Consider the following 20,659-nt stretch of genomic DNA (forward strand, 5'->3'; position numbering starts at 1 on the left):
TCTGCCTTACCCTCTCTCTCTCCTCTCTGCCTTACCCTGCCTTACCCTCTCTCTCTCCTCTCTGCCTTACCCTCTCTCTCTCTGCCTTACCCTGCCTTACCCTCTCTCTCTCCTCTCTGCCTTACCCTGCCTTACCCTCTCTCTCTCCTCTCTGCCTTACCCTCTCTCTCTCCTCTCTGCCTTACCCTGCCTTACCCTCTCTCTCTCCTCTCTGCCTTACCCTCTCTCTCTCCTCTCTGCCTTACCCTGCCTTACCCTCTCTCTCTCCTCTCTGCCTTACCCTCTCTCTCTCCTCTCTGCCTTACCCTCTCTCTCTCCTCTCTGCCTTACCCTGCCTTACCCTCTCTCTCCTCTCTGCCTTACCCTCTCTCTCTCCTCTCTGCCTTACCCTGCCTTACCCTCTCTCTCCTCTCTGCCTTACCCTCTCTCTCCTCTCTGCCTTACCCTGCCTTACCCTCTCTCTCTCCTCTCTGCCTTACCCTGCCTTACCCTCTCTCTCTCCTCTCTGCCTTACCCTGCCTTACCCTCTCTCTCCTCTCTCTGCCTTACCCTGCCTTACCCTCTCTCTCCTCTCTGCCTTACCCTCTCTCTCCTCTCTGCCTTACCCTCTCTCTCTCCTCTCTGCCTTACCCTCTCTCTCCTCTCTGCCTTACCCTCTCTCTCTCCTCTCTGCCTTACCCTCTCTCTCTCCTCTCTGCCTTATCCTCTCTCTCCTCTCTCTGCCTTACCCTCTCTCTCCTCTCTGCCTTACCCTCTCTCTCTCTCTCTCTCCTCTCTGCCTTACCCTCTCTCCTCTCTCTGCCTTACAGGATCGTACAACCCTCTGACCCTGGGCATGTTCACGCTGACATATTTCATCCTGGCGTGCTGGACCTACGGCCTGACGGTGTCCGCCGGAGTCTTCATCCCATCTCTCCTCATCGGAGCAGCCTGGGGGAGACTGTTCGGGATACTGCTGGCCTCCATCACGTCCAGTGGCTCGGTGTGTGTGTGTGTGTGTGTGTGTGTGTGTGTGTGTGTGTGGAATAAAGTCAGATGTACTTTGAGATGATGAGAAAATACTATGTTTGTGGGGGAGGTCTATTGGAAGCTGTCTTTTCTTTTTTCTAGCAGTTTCTATGCGAGTGTAAGAATGTATGGAACAAGCATTTAGATCAAGATTCAAGATTCAAGATTTTTATTGTCACTCCATGGTACAAGTACCACGTGTGAAATTCTTGTGCAGTGGACTCCGTTTACGACATAGTACAAATAGGCAACAGCAATAAGTAATAGGCAATAAGAAATAGGCATCAATAAGCAATAAGACAGCAATAAGGCAATAAGAAATAGGCATCTTATAAGCAATAAGACAAGTCGGTGGCTTATACGACAGTGGCATATTCATTGCACATAGGTGCACATGTCATGTGCATACGTTAGACGTGTTCAGACATTCCAAATTCGACGTTTTATACATACATGTGCAAATAGCATGTACCTTATTAAACATACACTTAAATTTACAATTAAACGTTAGGCACCTTATTAAACATACACTTAAATTTACAATTAAACGTTAGGCATCCGTAATAGTAGCAGCTGCAGTACGGTACTGCGGTACGACTACTGCACTATTTGTGCATATTTAGGAGTCTCGTGGCCTGCGGGAAGAAACTGTTCCTCAAGCGATTTGTGCGTGTTTTTGGAACCCTGTATCTCCTCCCTGAGGGTAGCCGGGAGAACAGGCTGTTGTGGGGATGGTTTGTGTCTTTGATGATCTTCAGGGACCTCCTGAGGCACCGCTGGTTATACAGTTCGTGCAGTTCTGGCAACTCGTCTCCTGTTACGTGCTGGGCCGCGCGCCTCACCCTCCGTAGTAGGGATGGGCATTTCTAGCAAAAACACTATTCGAAATTCGCTGGCCAAATTCGAATTTAATTCGAATTTCGAAAATAAATAAAAAAATGTAAAAAAAAAAAAAAAAAAAATGTTTTTTTTTTTTTTGTGAGTGAAATGTTGCATTGTCTCCCCTGATTCTAAGTCTACGGCTTTATTAATTAATATAAAAAGCTTCTGCTGTGGATTTTTAGCTCAAACAAGCATTGCACCACTGAAGTAAAGAACATGTTACATGACATTGACATTTTCGAAAATAAAAAACAGTTTTGACAATCATGAGTGGTTCATTAAATATTTAGTAGGCTCAGGTCTGAGTGCCAAAGGGGTGCCAAAGTCACCCCCTCTCCCTCTTCATGGGATTTCATCTGCCATTAATTTTTCCATAAACCTTGCTTAAAATGCTTATAAAAATTGTTTTACTTGCTCAAACCAAGCGATTTGACTATACTTAGAATCAGGGGAGACAATGCAACATTTCACTCAAAAAAAAAAAAAAAAATTTTTTTTTTTTTTTTTTCGAATTTCGAATTTCAATAATAAAAGTCGACCTTGATAATAACAACGATTATTCGAAAATTCGAAATTCGATGCCCATCCCTACTCCGTAGCGCCCTGCGGTCCATGGTGGTACAGTTCCCGTACCAGGCGGTGAAGCAGCCAGTCAGCAGGCTTTCAATGGTGCCTCTGTAGAAGTCCCTGAGGATTTCTTTCCTTAGCCCAAACTTCTTCAGGCGCCTGAGTCCGTGTATTCGCTGTTGGGCCTTTTTGACAACAGTGGCGGTGTGGCCGGCCCAGGTCAGGTCCTGGTGGATGTTGACTCCCAGGTACTTGAAGCTGTCCACCCTTTCCACCACTGTGCCGTTGATGGTGATTGGGGGGTGTGTGCCCCCCCCTCTCCTGTAGTCCACAATGATCTCCTTGGTCTTGGAGACGTTCAGAGAGAGGTGGTTGTCCTGGCACCATTGTTCCAGGACCCTCACCTCCTCTCTGTAGGCCGTCTCATCGCCCCCCGAGATCAGCCCCACGACTGCTGTGTCGTCTGCAAACTTCACGATGGTGTTTGAAGTTTGAGTCGCCACGCAGTCGTGGGTGTAGAGGTCGTACCAGAAGGGGCTGGAGACGCACCCCTGGGGTGCTCCTATGCTGATGGTCAGCGGGGAGGAGGTGAGGTTGCCCACCCTCACCACCTGGCGGCGGTCTGTCAGGAAGTCCAGGATCCAGTCGCACATCGCTGTGTTTAGTCCCAGGTCCCTGAGTTTGCTTACCAGCCTGGAGGGTACTATGGTGTTGAATGCTGAGCTGTAGTCCACGAACAGCATTCTCACATAGGTGTCCTTCCCCTCCAGGTGGGACAGGGCGGTGTGGAGCACGTGTGCCACTGCATCCGCTGTGCTCCTGTTGGGGCGGTATGCAAACTGCAGCGGGTCGTGGTCCGGGGGGAGTGTGGGACGGATCTTTGATATGACCAGCTTTTCAAGGCACTTGCTGGCTATTGGTGTGAGGGCTATAGGGCGCCAGTCATTGAGGCTGGTCACTTTTTTCTGTTTGGGAATGGGGATGATTGTTGCTGCCTTGAAGCAGGAGGGAACTCGTCGGAGGGAGAGGGACTGGTTGAAGATGTCTGTGTACACGGCTGCCAGCTGGTGGGCGCAGGCCTTGAGGACCCGCCCAGGGATGCCGTCCGGGCCGGCCGCCTTGCGTGGGTTGATACGCAGGAACGACCGGCACACTTCATCCTCAGTGATGGTGAGGGGGCGGTCTGTGGGGGGTGGAGGGTGGGTGGGGTTGGTGGTTAGGTGGGAATGGGGGGGGGTGCGGGTGCTGAGGGGTGGGGGGGAGGAAGGGGGGAGGGGAGGTGATCGGGGGGTGGGGGGGAGGAAGGGGGGTGGGGGGGAGGAAGGGGGGAGGGGAGGTGATGGGGGGGGAGGAGGGGAGGAGAGGGGTGATGGGGGGGGAGAGGTGGGGGGGGAGGAGAGGAGGGGGGGTGGGGAGGGGAGGGGTGGTGGGGGGGAGGAGGGAGGGGGGGGGTGATGGGGGGGAGGAGAGGGGGGGGGGAGGAGGGGAGGCGCTCTGGCAGAGGGGTCGAACCTAGCGTAGAACGCGTTGAGTTCGTCCGGTAGGGTGGGTGACGTGCTGGGGTTCTGTCGTTTCACCTCTTTGAAGTCTGTGGCAGCATGGAGCCCTCTCCACAGGTGTCTGGGGTTGTTAGTGTCCAGTTTTGACTCCAGCTGCCTTCCATAATCTCTACGTGCTATTTTTATAGCGGTCCGGAGGGCATATTGTGCCTGCTTGTATTGGTCAGTTGTGCCAGAGCTGAAGGCGGTGGTCCTGGCGTGAAGGGCAGCCCTGACGTCGCTGTTGACCCAAGGCTTTTGGTTCGGCATTATTTTGACTTTTTTTGTGGGGACTATGTCGTCGGTGCACTTCTTTATGAAGCATGACACCGTATCTGCATACTCGCCCAGGTCTCCTGCAGCTTTGAACTCCTCCCACACCACTTGGTCAAAGCAGTCCCTCAGGATGTCGTCTGATTGGTCTGACCAGCAGTGGGCGGTTCGGAATGCTGGGGGTTGTCTTTTTAGTTTTTGTTTGTACCTGGGTACAAGTAGGATGGAGGCGTGGTCCGATTTGCCGAAAGGGGGGCGAGGGACGGCTTTGTAGCCATGTCGGATGTTTGAGTAACATTTGTCCAGTGTGTTACTGCCTCGCGTGGGGAAGTGAATGTGCTGGTACAATGTGTGCATTCTGCCTCTCAGGTTTGCCCTGTTAAAATCCCCAGTCACCACCAGGGCCATTTCGGGTTGTTTTGTCTCCTGTGCACTGATGGCGCGTTGCAGCTCTTTCAGTGCGACAGTCACGTTCGCTTGTGGAGGAACGTATACACCCATGATGGTGACTGTCGTGAATTCCCTCGGACTCCAGAACGGCACGCATTGTACCATTACATATTCAAGATCTGCTGAGCAGTGTTTCCCAATGTCTGTGGTGTTTACACACCAGTTTTCGTTAATCATAAGACATACGCCCCCTCCCTTCTTCTTACCGGATTGTTCGTTTCTGTCTCCTCTGAATACACTGAATCCTGGTAGCGCGATAGAGTGGTCCGTTGTGTCAGGAGTAAGCCAGGTTTCCGTTAGGCACAGAACATTGCATCGCGCTATGTCTTTTTGGTATTGTGCACGCGCTCTTAGTTCACAAAGTTTATTCTCCAGCGATTGAACATTTGCCAGCAGTATGCTTGGGAGAGGTGGTTTATCCGCACGCTTCCTCAAGCGGGCGAGAAGCCCCCCTCTCTTCCCCCTCCTCCAGCGTTGTTTTTTGAGTTCAGGAAAATCCGTAAGATCTGGAGCTTGCCAGTTGCTGTTGGGATATATCCGTTCTTTCCTGATTTTGATCAGCGCGTCCCTGTTGTATTTTATTCCGACGCTGATTTCCATGTTATATCCTCTGGTGTCCGTGCCTCCGTTCTCTGCCTCCATGGCGGGGGCGCGGGGCTGTTGTTTGTTGTTGTTTTTTGCGTGCGAGCGGACAAAGCGGGCAGAGCGGGTCCCCGCCGTCGCGGTTTCTTGCAAAGAAAAGTGCGAAGACGCCACTATCTACACTATTCAGTTACACTGTTATATACAATAGATATTTACAAAGCAAGTCGAAGCAACGAAATCAAAACAAAACGCGTTTACACTGGAATACAAGCCTATTTGTCTATGAAGTCACTAGAGCTCCCTAGCGAGTCGCCTTCTCCCGGCGCCATCTTCAGACTTCTCTTCAACATGCAGTGAATTCATGAACATTCCCAGACGCCGGCCAACTTGTTCATTCTCTTGCTCTTCTTGCCTTTTGTTGATGGAAATGAGAAAGCCAATCTGATTGGGAACAAAGGTGCTGAGGAGTTCTTGGCAGGAAGATCCTTTCACGTTGTTTGTCCCTACAGAAATCTCACATTCAACCACCTTGTCCATCATCTGCACCACCCTAAACAGGTTCCTAAACAGCTCGGGGCACGGTGGAACAGTGGTAGCGCTGTCGCCTCACAACCAGAAGGTCCTGGGTTCGATTCCCGCCTGGGGTACTGTGGACGCTGAGGGTGTGTCCCTCCCATGTCGTCAGTGTCGTGAGAGTGGGCTATCTCGTCAAAAGGGCCTTTCTGTGTGGAGTTTACATGTTTTCCCCATGCTCCCCTGGGGTTCCTCCATACAACATCGGTATGGACCCCCACTAAAAACATGCAGAAGATTGTCATCTGACCAGTGACCACAGCATTTGGAGACTGTCCCTAGGCGCTGTACAAGAAAGCTGCCCACTGCTCCTGGCCAGCCCACCTAAGATTAGGCTGATAGGGTGATGTCCCTCGAGCAATTGTGATGTCATCAGTGATGTCACTCAAGCAATTGTGATGTCATCAGTGGGTAGCCGGGAAGGAAAGCTGATGAGCTCCCAATGGCTCTGAGTGTGAAGGCCTAGAAACCTAAAATATCACTGTAGTGGGTGTTTTTTTTTTCAGTCAGGAAGGGGGGGAAATCTCGAGTTTTATAGCGGTTGACAAACAATTACCGCCACCAACTGGAATGAAGTGTGCATCGTGATTAACGTAACTTGCAAGCTAGGAGCCCTGATGTAATCTAATGAAGTAAAAGTAAACATTTTATTTAGGGTTAGTAAAAGTGAAAGTGAAAGCTGACACAAATATAAATACTCAGGAGATACTCTCAAAAAGATACGCTAGTACTGTAAACAAAGTATTATTACTTTGTTACATTACACCACTGATAATATAATATTAATTAATAATATTGGCAAGTCTGAATGCACCACCGGAGAAGCCTACACAATGTAGCCTAATTTAGGCTCTGATGATGTGTGCGTATATCTCTGCTTGGGGGAAAGGAAAGCACAAGTAGAAATCAATCATTACACTAAGGATGTCATCTGTCACGGAGGAAGCTTTGCCAACGTAAACCGCCCTGGATTTGTTCCTCCCGCTCCTCTAGCAAGAACAAACGTCAAAATTGATGTGACAATGACAACTATTTCAGTTGGGGCAACCATTAAAAATGTAGTAACTCAGACTTGGTGAGACTTCACATTCAAAGTAGCCTACCGTATTTTGAACTTATGTTCAGTTGGTGCAACTGGCACTGTTGTTGTTTTTTTACTTCCACTTTTTAGAAAAATATATTTTTAAGCAGGTTACAGTTAGTTATTGCTAAAATTATACTCTTTTTAATTTCCCCTTTAAATTTCTTTCTGAAATGACCATATAATACAGAGGTGCCTGGAAAAGTATACAAGAGAAATATACGGTAGAAGGGGCTTTCTGATTTTGTGAGTAGAAATGTGGTACATACAGTAGATGGGGTGTGATTCCTGTCAAATTATTCTTCAGTGTTTCATTTGCAATTTTTTCCCCTGGCTGAGAAAACAAACTAATAACCCAAATACTTGTTGATATTCCTGCGTGTGTTTTGTGTTAGATCTGGGCTGACCCTGTGTGTGTTTTGTGTTAGATCTGGGCTGACCCTGTGTGTGTTTTGTGTTAGATCTGGGCTGACCCTGGGAAATACGCCTTGATTGGAGCTGCAGCTCAGCTAGGTGAGTATCACCACAATAAAAATAAATGTTCTGTCCTTTCAATGGTTAGCAGGAAAAATGTTCTACAACAATTGGCATTATATGTTATTTGAGTTCTTAACACATTCACTGCCAGCCGTTTTTCAATACTGTAGTTAGCTTCTGCCAAGTTTTTTTTTTGAGGATTTTGGCTCATCTTTCAAGAGCCGAGGATTCGTTTCTGTTAGGATTTTGTGAACACACAATATCTCAAAAGAACTAATAGAATGTGTGCTTTCTCTGTCTAAAAGAGTTAGTTTGTAGAGTTAGTAGTTATGTAAGCATTAGCAGTTGAATACAGCATGGTTTCAGCGTCAGAAAATTTATTCTGAGATAAACGGCTTTTTGTGAAATTCGATAGAACAGTCACTTTAACCATTAATTTTTGGCATCAGTAAGACGTCAGACATCTAAACAATAGTTTTGAACAGTAATTTCCTCCATAACAGCAGGAAACCCCCCTCTGCTTCCAACTCCTCCCTCCGTGGGCATTCTCCTCCGCCCTCCTTGGCTCTGCAGCGGGTCTGTGACAAACGAGTTGCTGCTGCCTGGCTGCTGCCTGGCAGTCTGGATGGGGCTCGCTGGATGAGTTTCGCTCGTTTCTTGGCGTTTCGGTTGAGAGCTCTGATCAAGCTCTTGCGATTCTGGGCTTATTTATGGTGCGTGTTTCAAAGTGTGCATCCAGTCTATTCTTGGAACCCCCCACCGTTGCCACCGCTGTGCGTCAGCGCAAAAGTGAAAGCGTTTTCGCCATCCATTTTACAGTATGAAAACGGCTTCCTCGCGCTTTTCCCTCCAGTTTTGGCTCGCCTCTTCCTACTCTGGAGAGACATGTCGCCACTCAGTGGGTCGGTAAAATAGATTATACACATTCAATACCTCCAATATTGGTATAGGAGACGTAAAAGGGTTAGATCAACGTCCCACCGTCAAAAAAAAAAAAACGTTTTTTTTTTTACGTAAAAACACGTCATTGGCAGTCAACCGTTGGATTTTGTTTGACGTAAAAACACGTCATTGGCAGTGAACGTGTTAAGTAACAAAATACCTTTGCTTTCCAATTGACAACAGCTTGACGATGTAATCATGCCTGCTTTTAAAGTGAATAGCAAGTGGAGTATTGAGCTTCAGTTGTTCTACAGGGTTTTGGAATGAGAGCCTTCAAGTGCACTTGTGCAGACTCTCATGGACTAGCAGTGCACACACGTTGTCTTTCCACTTTTAACTGACTGCGTCCACTGCGTATTCTCCTTGTTTGATGATGAATTGTTATTTTTTACATCTGTGGTTCACAATGTGCCATCAAGGGTTTTATGCCCGGGTTTAGTTTCCACACAAACATTGACATTATTCAGATTTTATTTCCTTACATAAAATATGTACTAATACTACCCACAATAATGTTATTGCCAATGCAAAATAAAAAAGAATGGTGTGTTGTCATTGTAATGTGGCCCTCCACTCTGCAGGGGGCATCGTGAGGATGACTCTCAGTCTGACTGTCATCATGGTAGAAGCCACAGGAAATGTCACCTACGGCCTTCCCATCATGCTTGTCCTGATGACCGCCAAGATAGTAGGGGACTACTTTATCGAGGTGAGTAAAGATAGTAGGGGATTACTTTATAGAGGTGAGTAAAGATAGTAGGGGACTACTTTATAGAGGTGAGTAAAGATAGTAGGGGACTACTTTATAGAGGTGAGTAAAGATAGTAGGGGACTACTTTATAGAGGTGAGTAAAGATAGTAGGGGACTACTTTATCGAGGTGAGTAAAGATAGTAGGGGATTACTTTATAGAGGTGAGTAAAGATTGTAGGGGATTACTTTATAGAGGTGAGTAAAGATAGTAGGGGACTACTTTATAGAGGTGAGTAAAGATAGTACGGGACTACTTTATAGAGGTGAGTAAAGGGGCTGGGACACACACGCAGTCACACATAGAACTTTTCCATTGGCACTTTTGGGCATGCCGTGCTGATTTGCCTTTCCTTTACCAAATCTAATGTGCCCTGCCGCGCCGCACCCAATATGCACCTACTCCGACTGTTCGGCCAAAACGCGCCGGACCCGCCTCCAAGCGGGTAGTTGAAATTGTTAGGATGTTTTTTATTGCACAGCTTTGAAATAACAACAGATTAGCAGGTTCCACACAGAGAGAATGTCTGCACTGTTTAAACCCATCATCCATCCCATGTCTCTGTTTGTCTCTGAGGAAGACGCTACTGCTGTGTCCAAACACCAGTCTGTTTGCACCACAATAAATAGCTTAAATTGACCGTTCGCGTGTGCTCCAGAATTCATCCTTCATCTTGTATGAGCAGGTCCATTTCCTCCAGTGAGAAGACATCTCTTATGAGCAGGTCCATTTCCTCCAGTGAGAAGACATCTCATATAAGCAGGTCCATTTCCTCCAGTGAGAAGACATCTCATATGAGCAGGTCCATTTCCTCCAGTGAGAAGACATCTCATATAAGCAGGTCCATTTCCTCCAGTGAGAAGACATCTCTTATGAGCAGGTCCATTTCCTCCAGTGAGAAGACATCTCTTATAAGCAGGTCCATTTCCTCCAGTGAGAAGACATCTCTTATGAGCAGGTCCATTTCCTCCAGTGAGAAGACATCTCTTATGAGCAGGTCCATTTCCTCCAGTGAGAAGACATCTCATATAAGCAGGTCCATTTCCTCCAGTGAGAAGACATCTCTTATGAGCAGGTCCATTTCCTCCAGTGAGAAGACATCTCTTATGAGCAGGTCCATTTCCTCCAGTGAGAAGACATCTCTTATAAGCAGGTCCATTTCCTCCAGTGAGAAGACATCTCTTATAAGCAGGTCCATTTCCTCCAGTGAGAAGACATCTCTTATGAGCAGGTTCATTTCCTCCAGTGAGAAGACATCTCTTATGAGCAGGTCCATTTCCTCCAGTGAGAAGACATCTCTTATGAGCAGGTCCATTTCCTCCAGTGAGAAGACATCTCTTATAAGCAGGTCCATTTCCTCCAGTGAGAAGACATCTCTTATAAGCAGGTCCATTTCCTCCAGTGAGAAGACATCTCTTATGAGCAGGTCCATTTCCTCCAGTGAGAAGACATCTCTTATGAGCAGGTCCATTTCCTCCAGTGAGAAGACATCTCTTATGAGCAGGTCCATTTCCTCCAGTGAGAAGACATCTCTTATGAGCAGGTCCATTTCCTCCAGTGAGAAGACATCTCTTATGAGCAGGTCCATTTCCTCCAGTGAGAAGACATCTCTTATGAGCAGGTTCATTTCCTCCAGTGAGAAGACATCTCTTATGAGCAGGTTCATTTCCTCCAGTGAGAAGACATCTCTTATGAGCAGGTCCATTTCCTCCAGTGAGAAGACATCTCTTATGAGCAGGTTCATTTCCTCCAGTGAGAAGACATCTCTTATGAGCAGGTCCATTTCCTCCAGTGAGAAGACATCTCTTATGAGCAGGTTCATTTCCTCCAGTGAGAAGACATCTCTCATAAGCAGGTCCATTTCCTCCAGTGAGAAGACATCTCTTATGAGCAGGTTCATTTCCTCCAGTGAGAAGACATCTCTTATGAGCAGGTTCATTTCCTCCAGTGAGAAGACATCTCTTATGAGCAGGTCCATTTCCTCCAGTGAGAAGACATCTCTTATGAGCAGGTTCATTTCCTCCAGTGAGAAGACATCTCTCATAAGCAGGTCCATTTCCTCCAGTGAGAAGACATCTCTCATAAGCAGGTCCATTTCCTCCAGTGAGAAGACATCTCTCATGAGCAGGTTAATTTCCTCCAGTGAGAAGACATCTCATATGAGCAGGTCCATTTCCTCCTGTGAGAAGACATCTCTTATGAGCAGGTTCATTTCCTCCAGTGAGAAGACATCTCTTATGAGCAGGTTCATTTCCTCCAGTGAGAAGACATCTCTTATGAGCAGGTCCATTTCCTCCAGTGAGAAGACATCTCTTATGAGCAGGTTCATTTCCTCCAGTGAGAAGACATCTCATATGAGCAGGTCCATTTCCTCCAGTGAGAAGACATCTCTTATGAGCAGGTCCATTTCCTCCAGTGAGAAGACATCTCTTATGAGCAGGTCCATTTCCTCCAGTGAGAAGACATCTCTTATGAGCAGGTCCATTTCCTCCAGTGAGAAGACATCTCTTATGAGCAGGTCCATTTCCTCCAGTGAGAAGACATCTCTTATGAGCAGGTCCATTTCCTCCAGTGAGAAGACATCTCTTATGAGCAGGTTAATTTCCTCCTGTGAGAAGACATCTCTTATGAGCAGGTTAATTTCCTCCTGTGAGAAGTGCTCCTTGCCCTGGGACACTGATATTTAAAGGGATGAAATTAGCTCCTCTAATTGGTCACAATGAAACCAAGGCCCCATCATCACACCCACGTGCATTTTTGTAGTTGATCCAGCCTCTTTTACAGCTGTGCCGGTCCGGCAACATCGACGCCTCTTCATACACATAATGACCAAAATCTAGTTGGTTACTTAGTCTAGTTACTTAGAGCGACAGCGCCATGAATTAGCGCCGCAGTGTCTGCACGTTATTATCCAATACATCCAATCCAATCCATTATTGTCCCAAATGGAACGATCGGTGTGTTCATGGTAACGCAGCCCGCTGGTAACGTTACAGCGCACTGCTTTTTGACAAGCACATCAGTTAAAGACACACCTTCAAGCGGGTAGCCCTGTTGTAATGGAAATGCAAATCCCAGCCGCGCTAGGCTGCCGTGCCAGGCCAGGCCAGGCCAGGCCAGGCCAGGCCAGGCCAGGCCAGGCCAGGCCATCACATTTGTATGGAAAAGGCCCAACAGAGTGTGTAACCTCTTTGTTCCCGCCCCCAGGGTCTGTATGACATCCACATCAAGCTGCAGAGCGTCCCCTTCCTGCACTGGGAGGCTCCTGCCACTTCCCATTGGTTAACTGCCAGGTAAGATCCTCTCTGATTTTTTAATAGCCAAGTAAGAGCTTTTCTGATTGGATGAATGCTAAGTAACTGAGATATAAACCATCCAGGCACCATGTAATATTATTATATTTTTTACAACAACTTATTATTTCTTGTAAAGCACTAAATTCTATATAAATCAAGCTTTATTACTTGTTTTTCTCTCCATCATTCTCTCTCATCCCTTTTCTCCCTTTTCTTTTTTACCCTTCATCATTACGCTCCTCACCCCGCCGTCGTCATCCTCACCCTCTTCCCTCTCTCCTCTCTCTGTCTCTGTCTCTCGCCTCTCTCTCTCTCTCCTCTCTCTGTCTCTGTCTCTCGCCTCTCTCTCTCTCTCCTCTCTCTGTCTCTGTCTCTCGCCTCTCTCTATCTCTCTCTCTCTCCTCTCATTGTCTCTGTCTCTCGCCTCTCTCTCTCTCTCCTCTCTCTGTCTCTGTCTCTTGCCTCTCTCACTCTTTCTCTCTCTCTCTCTCTCTCCTCTCTCTGTCTCTGTCTCTTCCCTCTCTCCTCTCTCTGTCTCTTCCCTCTCTCTGTCTCTGTCTCTTCCCTCTCTCCTCTCTCTGTCTCTTCCCTCTCTCCTCTCTCTGTCTCTGTCTCTCGCCTCTCTCTCTCTCTATCCAGAGAGGTGATGAGTTCTCCAGTCACCTGTCTCAACAGGATAGACAAGGTGGGAACCATCGTTGACGTCCTCAGCAACACCTCAACCAATCACAACGGCTTCCCTGTCGTCGTGCACGATGCCGGTAGCGACGAGGTACATTTTGCGATGGCCTGGGCTTGGCTGCAACAAACGATTATTCTCACTGTCCATTAATCTGTCAATTATTTTCTATGTAAATCAATGAATTGTTTGCTCTCTAAAATGTCAGAAAATGGAGAGAAATGAAATGTAGGGAAAAGGAAGGAAAGGTAAATGACAACACGGGATCACAAAATCCCTCCTAGAATGCATCGAACATCTTGACAGATTTTTCTTCTGATTTCCCCCCCATTTTCTCGCCAATTGTACTTGGCCAGTTTCCACCCCCTCTGCTGGGAGAACCATAGACTAGCACCATGCTTCCTCCGACACATGCGCAGTTGCAGTCTTTTCACCTGACAGCAGGGAGCTTCACCGGCAGGACCACTATATATACTATCAATGGGCAGGACGTAGCACGTGGGAGGATCACGCTATTCGCACCAGTTCTCTTCCGCCCCGCCCAGGCATCCCGACTGACCGACCAGAGGAGGCGCTAGTGCAGCGACCAGGACACATACCCTCAATCCGGCTTCCCACCCGCAGGACACAGCTAATCGTGCCTGTATGGACGCCCGACCAAGCCGGAGCTAACACGGGGGCGCGAACCTGTGACCCTTGGGTTGGTAGGCAGGGAATTTACCGCTAAACTACCCAGACGCCAACATGTCAACAGATTGAAGATGCTGTGTATATCTGTATAATCATCCCCTCCTCTCTGATCCATCACCCCTTCCTCTCTCCCCCTCTCTCCCTCAGCCAGCCAAGCTGTGCGGCCTCATCCTACGCTCGCAACTCATCGTTCTCCTCAAACACAAGGTGAGATGAGTGATATGTGCTGTGTTTGAGTGAGAGGAAGTGGTACGTTTTCTGTTGCATTTTTGTATGCGAGATGACGCCTACTGTTGTGTGTGCATGTAGAAGAGACAAAGTATTTTCCGATACATCATTGACTGCATTTACATGGACAGTTCTATAAGCAACACATGGGCAGTGTTGGGCAAGCTACTTGGAAAATGTAGTAAGCTAAGCTACCAGCTACTCTACATTAAAATATAGCTTCACTACTTTGAAGCTATCCCCAGTGAAATGTAGCAACCTAAGCTACAGGCTACAGGTACATGCCAAAATAAAAGTAGCTTGCTACTGTACACCAAAGCTATATATATATGTATGTATATATATATATATATATATATAAATATATATATATATTGCCAAATCAATTTGATCTCAGTGATCAAGAAAATGGAATTCCAGCACATCTGGAATAGGCCTACGGTTGCTATTCATGGGGACAAAATACTTACTGTACAGAATTTGCAGAGAGGAATCATATCTCTATAGGAAAACACTTTTTAAACGAACCTATTTCTAGATTTATACAGTGTTGGGCAATAAGCTACTTGGAAAATGTAGTGAGCTAAACTACCAGCTACTCTACAATTAAAATATAGCTTGACTACATTGAAGCTATCCCCAGTGAAATGTAGTTAAGTTACCACCACGCAACTGAGAAATGTAGTTACGGTAAGTTACCACCACGCTACTGAGAAATGTAGTTAAGTTACCACCACGCTACTGAGAAATGTAGTTAAGTTACCACCACGCTACTGAGAAATGTAGTTAAGTTACCACCACGCTACTGAGAAATGTAGTTAAGTTACCACCACGCTACTGAGAAATGTAGTTAAGTTACCACCACGCTACTGAGAAATGTAGTTAAGTTACCACCACACTACAGAGAAATGTAGTTAAGTTACCACCACGCTACTGAGAAATGTAGTTAAGTTACCACCACGCTACTGAGAAATGTAGTTAAGTTACCACCACGCTACTGAGAAATGTAGTTAAGTTACCACCACGCTACTGAGAAATGTAGTTAAGTTACCACCACGCTACTGAGAAATGTAGTTAAGTTACCACCACGCTACTGAGAAATGTAGTTAAGTTACCACCACGCTACTGAGAAATGTAGTTAAGTTACCACCACGCTACTGAGAAATGTAGTTAAGTTACCACCACACTACTGAGAAATGTAGTTAAGTTACCACCACGCTACTGAGAAATGTAGTTAAGTTACCACCACGCTACTGAGAAATGTAGTTAAGTTACCACCACGCTACTGAGAAATGTAGTTAAGTTACCACCACGCTACTGAGAAATGTAGTTAAGTTACCACCACGCTACTGAGAAATGTAGTTAAGTTACCACCACACTACAGAGAAATGTAGTTAAGTTACCACCACGCTACTGAGAAATGTAGTTAAGTTACCACCACACTACAGAGAAATGTAGTTAAGTTACCACCACGCTACTGAGAAATGTAGTTAAGCTAGTAGCTTCGCCACTAGCCAACACTGCACATGGGAACAGCTTATCTAGAATACGCCCAATAGTGAGGTTATTGCTATCCATGTAAACGTAGTCATTGTTGTGATAATTCAAATGTAACTAAAAAGCAGCTAGATGACAGCTGTTTGGACATTGTAGAAGTTTATTGTCATATACTGGCAACAATGCATTCAGTTACCTGCAATGAAAATCGTATACTCGGAGCCCACTCAACTCCAACAATAAGCAAAAACACAAGTGATGTCGGTGCCTCCGACGCGTTTACAGTATGTACATTGCAATGCATAGCGTTTCTGAGTCCCTGGTTCTCCCTCCCTCCCCGTGGCTGTACTGTGTGTCGGTGTGTGTGTCCCACCCAGGTGTTTGTGGAGCTGGCCCGGTCCAGACTGACCCAGAGGAAGCTCCAGCTGAAGGACTTCAGGGACGCCTACCCCCGCTTCCCCCCCATCCAGAGCATCCACGTGTCCCAGGACGAGAGGGAGTGTATGATGGACCTCACCGAGTTCATGAACCCCACACCTTACACAGTGCCACAGGTACACACACACACACACACAGACGGCACACGCAAGTGCACGCACGCACATGCACACACACACACACACACACAGACGGCACACGCAACTACACGCACACATACACATGCACACACACACACACACTGTGTCTTTAGGCCTTTGCTCTGTGGGTGTTTAGATATAAACTTTGTACTTTTGATTGAATCCAAGCCAAGTATGACTCGATTAAATTGATTTTCATGCTAAACTTGGTACATTACCTAGATTTTGGTCGGATAATAACGAAAGATAGTGTCATTATTCAAGATGGATGCCATAGATATCATGTCCATGCTTTGAAATGAATGCAGGAGGAAAAGTCACAACATGTTATTAAAGGAGCCCTCTGTGTGTGCAGGAGACGTCTCTGCCTCGCGTCTTTAAGCTGTTCAGAGCGCTGGGACTGAGGCACCTGGTGGTGGTGGACGACGAGAACAAGGTGTGTGTGTGTGTGTGTGGGTGTGTGCTTGTTTCTGTCTGGCCTTATGTGTATTTCACCATACAAGCATCCGCTAATTTCCTGCATACTGTATGTCTGTGCATGCATACATTTCTGACTGGATAGCAAATAAGTTAATATTGTTTTAATGCATTCTATGTCAATCATGATAATCTGGCCCACAGGTTAACTGAGCTAGTTAGTTACCACAAAACTTCTATTCAAAATGTCTATTATATTTATTGAATTGAATTTTCCATTCTGTGTGTGTGTGTGTGTGTGTGTGTGTGTGTGTGTGTGTGTGTGTGTGTGTGTGTGTGTGTGTGTGTGTGTGTGTGTGTGTGTCTAAGTGAATGTAGGCAAGTGTTGCAAAGTGCTTTGAGTGGTCGATAGACTAGAAAAGCGCAATATAAATGCAGTCCATTTAAACAATATGTTTGTGGCACGTTGATCATTTTTCCCATTTACAAAATGGAGTGAATGCTAGGATTGGAGATGATGATGATGATGATGATGATGATGACACCTCTTTCCAGGTGGTTGGACTGGTGACCCGGAAAGACTTGGCGAGATATCACCTGGGCAAACACGGACTGGAGGAGCTACAGCTGGCACAGACATAGTACACACCCACACATATGTGCACGCACACACACACACACACACACACACACACACACACACACACTGGACTTGACTCGCCTCGCATACCGACACACACCCCACGCACACACGGACTATGACCATGTTCACATGTTGCCTCGTTACCCGCTGACCCCCAGCTATGCAGCCCGCCAGAACGGCGTCAGGGTTCAGAGGTCACTGTCATTCTCTGATGCCAAAACGGTTGCTGTGACAAACCCCTCAGCGACAACACCCCATCCACAGGTCTGGCTCATTACCAAAACAAAAACAGAAAAAACAAACACATTTAACATCATACACATTCCTATGCATTTTTATGTGGTTTATAAATATATGGTTTTAAACTAGATTATTATCTTAACTACAGGCTTGAAGGAAAAACTCTTTACCTTCCCCTGACCCACGAATTGCCTTGGTAAACCCTGCCGTGGTAAACCCTGTCTGAAACACCTTTTTGTTAACAAATGTTTTCTTAATGAATGATTTGTTTTGAAAAGATTTTGACCCAGGGGTGTGAGAGATGACTTCCATTTGTCCTAATTAGTTTGGTGGCCATTGAATTGAATGTATTCTCTGGCAGTATTTGAGACAGAAAAGACCGAAAACTAATGACATGGGGGGGGGGGGTAGTTTACATCATGTGGATAATGTGACCTTTTTCCTCTCCTTACAGTAGAAGCTTTCCTAGACCTGACTCAGACATTTTATGAGCTGGGTCAAATACGTAGATATACAGTTAAAGGACGCCTCGAGATTAAAAACAAAACAAACAAACAAACATCCACTTTGCCACCTAGATGAGAGAGAACAGCGTTTGAAATGAATTAGATGAAAAGAAATAGCCTTGAAGTTGAATCCCTGACAGCTGGTCAGCAGTAAACATTTAGCTTTGCTGTGTTCTCCTCAACAATCTGCACCTCTCTTCTGTAAATGGAGATTGGGTCTTGTTCTTGGTCCTATTCCGCCAATATGTCATCAAATGTCCCTCTAAATGGGGTGAAAATGTAATAAACGTGTGTTAACCCATTGATACCTGATGCAGCATTTGTGTGTGTATCCCTTTAAGACCAGTTTGCGGTCTTAAAGGGATACACACACAAATGAGGGATATACGCGCAAATGCTGCATCAGGTATCAATGGGTTAATGCAAAGAATTCCCACATGGTATAAGAACATTATTACATTAACTAGCCAGTATTACTTCACAACTGGTGTAAACTGATGATGCCATAATATCAGAAGACTGTAGTAACTTGAAATATTTAATTATTTTGTCAATATCATTACATCACGAGTTAAACCTACCCCTTTATGAAGTAATATTGCTGGACAATGTGATGATTATCGACCAGTAGTTTATAACATTAACAGATTTGGTCACACTTTCATGGTACTGCTTTCATGGTCACATCAGCTGTTTTTCTTTTGTTTGTTCTATTTTTGCACTGTGTGAAAGAATATAATTATTTATTGTTGATGTTGAATACTAGAGTTTGCTGAGACAGAGTCTGGGTTTAATATGAAAGTTTGGGTACGATGGCCGTTGTCTCTCTGCACGAAAGGCGATTCAAGATACCGCTTCAGTGGCCAGAGCGTGCTGAGAAAGCTTCAGTGGCCAGAGCGTGCTGAGAAAGCTTCAGTGGCTTCAGAGCGTGCTGAGAAAGGAGTGGAGATTTATTTGAATATACTTTATCTCATTTGGCCACAAGATGGAGTTTGAGGCAGGATTTAGTCACAGCCACTTAAAGCATGACAGACCTGGAAACAGATCAGTTCTGTTCTGAAACGAGAGCTTTCGAAGGTACCTCTGTCCTCTCCCAATTTCTATTCAGCACTATTGAATGTATATATATATATACACCAGTATGTGTATATACTGTCAATAGTAAGAAATGGCACTCAGAACTTTTTATCGTCACCAAATGTTTGCACTTTGACCTACTACTGAAAGTTTTTTTTCTTCTTCTTACATTGTTGATACATACCCACAAGTCTCCCACAACTTTGTACGAATGTAAACCTTTGCTCGGTAGCTTCCGTTTAAATCGAGAAACGGCAGGAAGCGTTTCTCAACGCATTCATGAATTGGCATCAGTGTCAATCTTGTCTCCTTAGCGCTCTTTGTTTTGTTTGTACAGTTCTAGATGTTAAAATATAGACTATGCTGTATTTTATAACCACTCCATGAACCCTTTTGTGTACTAATAAAGTTTAAAGTGATCTATTCCTATGTGCTATTTGCGACAGACTGATTTGTTTGATCTTCTCTCATTTTTCTTACCTAAGTTCAAAACAGAATAGGCTACACTATAGATGTATAGAGAGCTTTAAGTCACGCCCACGTCCTGCTTCAGCACACCAACCAGCGTCGGGGGGAAAATATGAGTGGTGGAGAATGACGCAAGAGAAACATCTTTTCCCCCCGTTTGATTTGTGCCATGAAGTACACACGTGGGCCCTATCTTATGGCCGGTGTAACAAGGCTTTGTCTTTGCTGGTTTCTAGCACGCAAAATCTCCCTTTCACGACAAACTGCGACTTTCTTGACTTCCAAAGTTATCTTTTAAATGGACAAAAATCATATCTCCCTTGTTTTCGTTCTAATTACCACTGGGCAAATCAACTGACGTGTTTCAGCAACCCAGTGGTAACGAAACGAAAACAAAGATCAAGATATACATGCTATGAAAATGTGGAAATATGCATAACTCACATAGCAAATGCCTATTATATCCTCTCAGTAGACTAGAATCTGGATCAAACAAACTCAGAAATGAAGTTATCTCATATTTGTAGCAACAAAATAGGCTTATACATATTTAGTTATGAGCAGTAAACTACTGTTCATAGATGACAGTAAACTTGACAACAGGAAAAGGCTTACATAAACTACTGTTGACAGTAAACTTGACAACAGGAAAAGGCTTACATAAACTACTGTTCATAGATGACAGTAAACTTTACAACAGGAAAAGGCTTACATAAACTACTGTTCATAGATGACAGTAAACTTTACAACAGAAAAAGGCTTACATAAACTACTGTTTATAGATGACAGTAAACTTGACAACAGGAAAAGGCTTACATAAACTACTGTTGACAGTAAACTTGACAACAGGAAAAGGCTTACATAAACTACTGTTCATAGATGACAGTAAACTTGACAACAGGAAAAGGCTTACATAAACTACTGTTCATAGATGACAGTAAACTTGAGAACAGGAAAAGGCTTACATAAACTACTGTTCATAGATGACAGTAAACTTGACAACAGGAAAAGGCTTACATAAACTACTGTTGACAGTAAACTTGACAACAGGAAAAGGCTTACATAAACTACTGTTCATAGATGACAGTAAACTTGACAACAGGAAAAGGCTTACATAAACTACTGTTCATAGATGACAGTAAACTTGACAACAGGAAAATGCTTACATAAACTACTGTTGACAGTAAACTTGACAACAGGAAAAGGCTTACATA

At 45.4% G+C, this 20,659-nt stretch overlaps 1 protein-coding gene across 2 annotated transcripts in view; it reads left to right on the top strand.

Annotated features, from left to right (window-relative positions):
* Window positions 1–19,408, top strand: part of clcn7 (chloride channel 7) — a 45,288-nt gene extending 25,880 nt beyond the window's left edge. For both annotated transcript variants that reach the window (XM_083650297.1, XM_083650298.1), the window contains 9 exons: window positions 810–982; window positions 7,419–7,470; window positions 8,958–9,085; window positions 12,334–12,419; window positions 13,062–13,194; window positions 13,939–13,998; window positions 15,894–16,070; window positions 16,450–16,530; window positions 17,067–19,408. In XM_083650297.1, the coding sequence (XP_083506423.1) occupies window positions 810–982; window positions 7,419–7,470; window positions 8,958–9,085; window positions 12,334–12,419; window positions 13,062–13,194; window positions 13,939–13,998; window positions 15,894–16,070; window positions 16,450–16,530; window positions 17,067–17,153 (977 nt within the window). In that variant the 3' untranslated portion in view covers window positions 17,154–19,408. The remainder of the gene's footprint in view (window positions 1–809; window positions 983–7,418; window positions 7,471–8,957; window positions 9,086–12,333; window positions 12,420–13,061; window positions 13,195–13,938; window positions 13,999–15,893; window positions 16,071–16,449; window positions 16,531–17,066) is intronic.
* The last annotated feature ends 1,251 nt before the right edge of the window (window positions 19,409–20,659 follow it).

This window comes from Poromitra crassiceps, assembly GCF_964638095.1.
Source record: "Poromitra crassiceps genome assembly, chromosome: 13".
In the NCBI taxonomy this organism is placed as follows: domain Eukaryota; kingdom Metazoa; phylum Chordata; class Actinopteri; order Beryciformes; family Melamphaidae; genus Poromitra; species Poromitra crassiceps.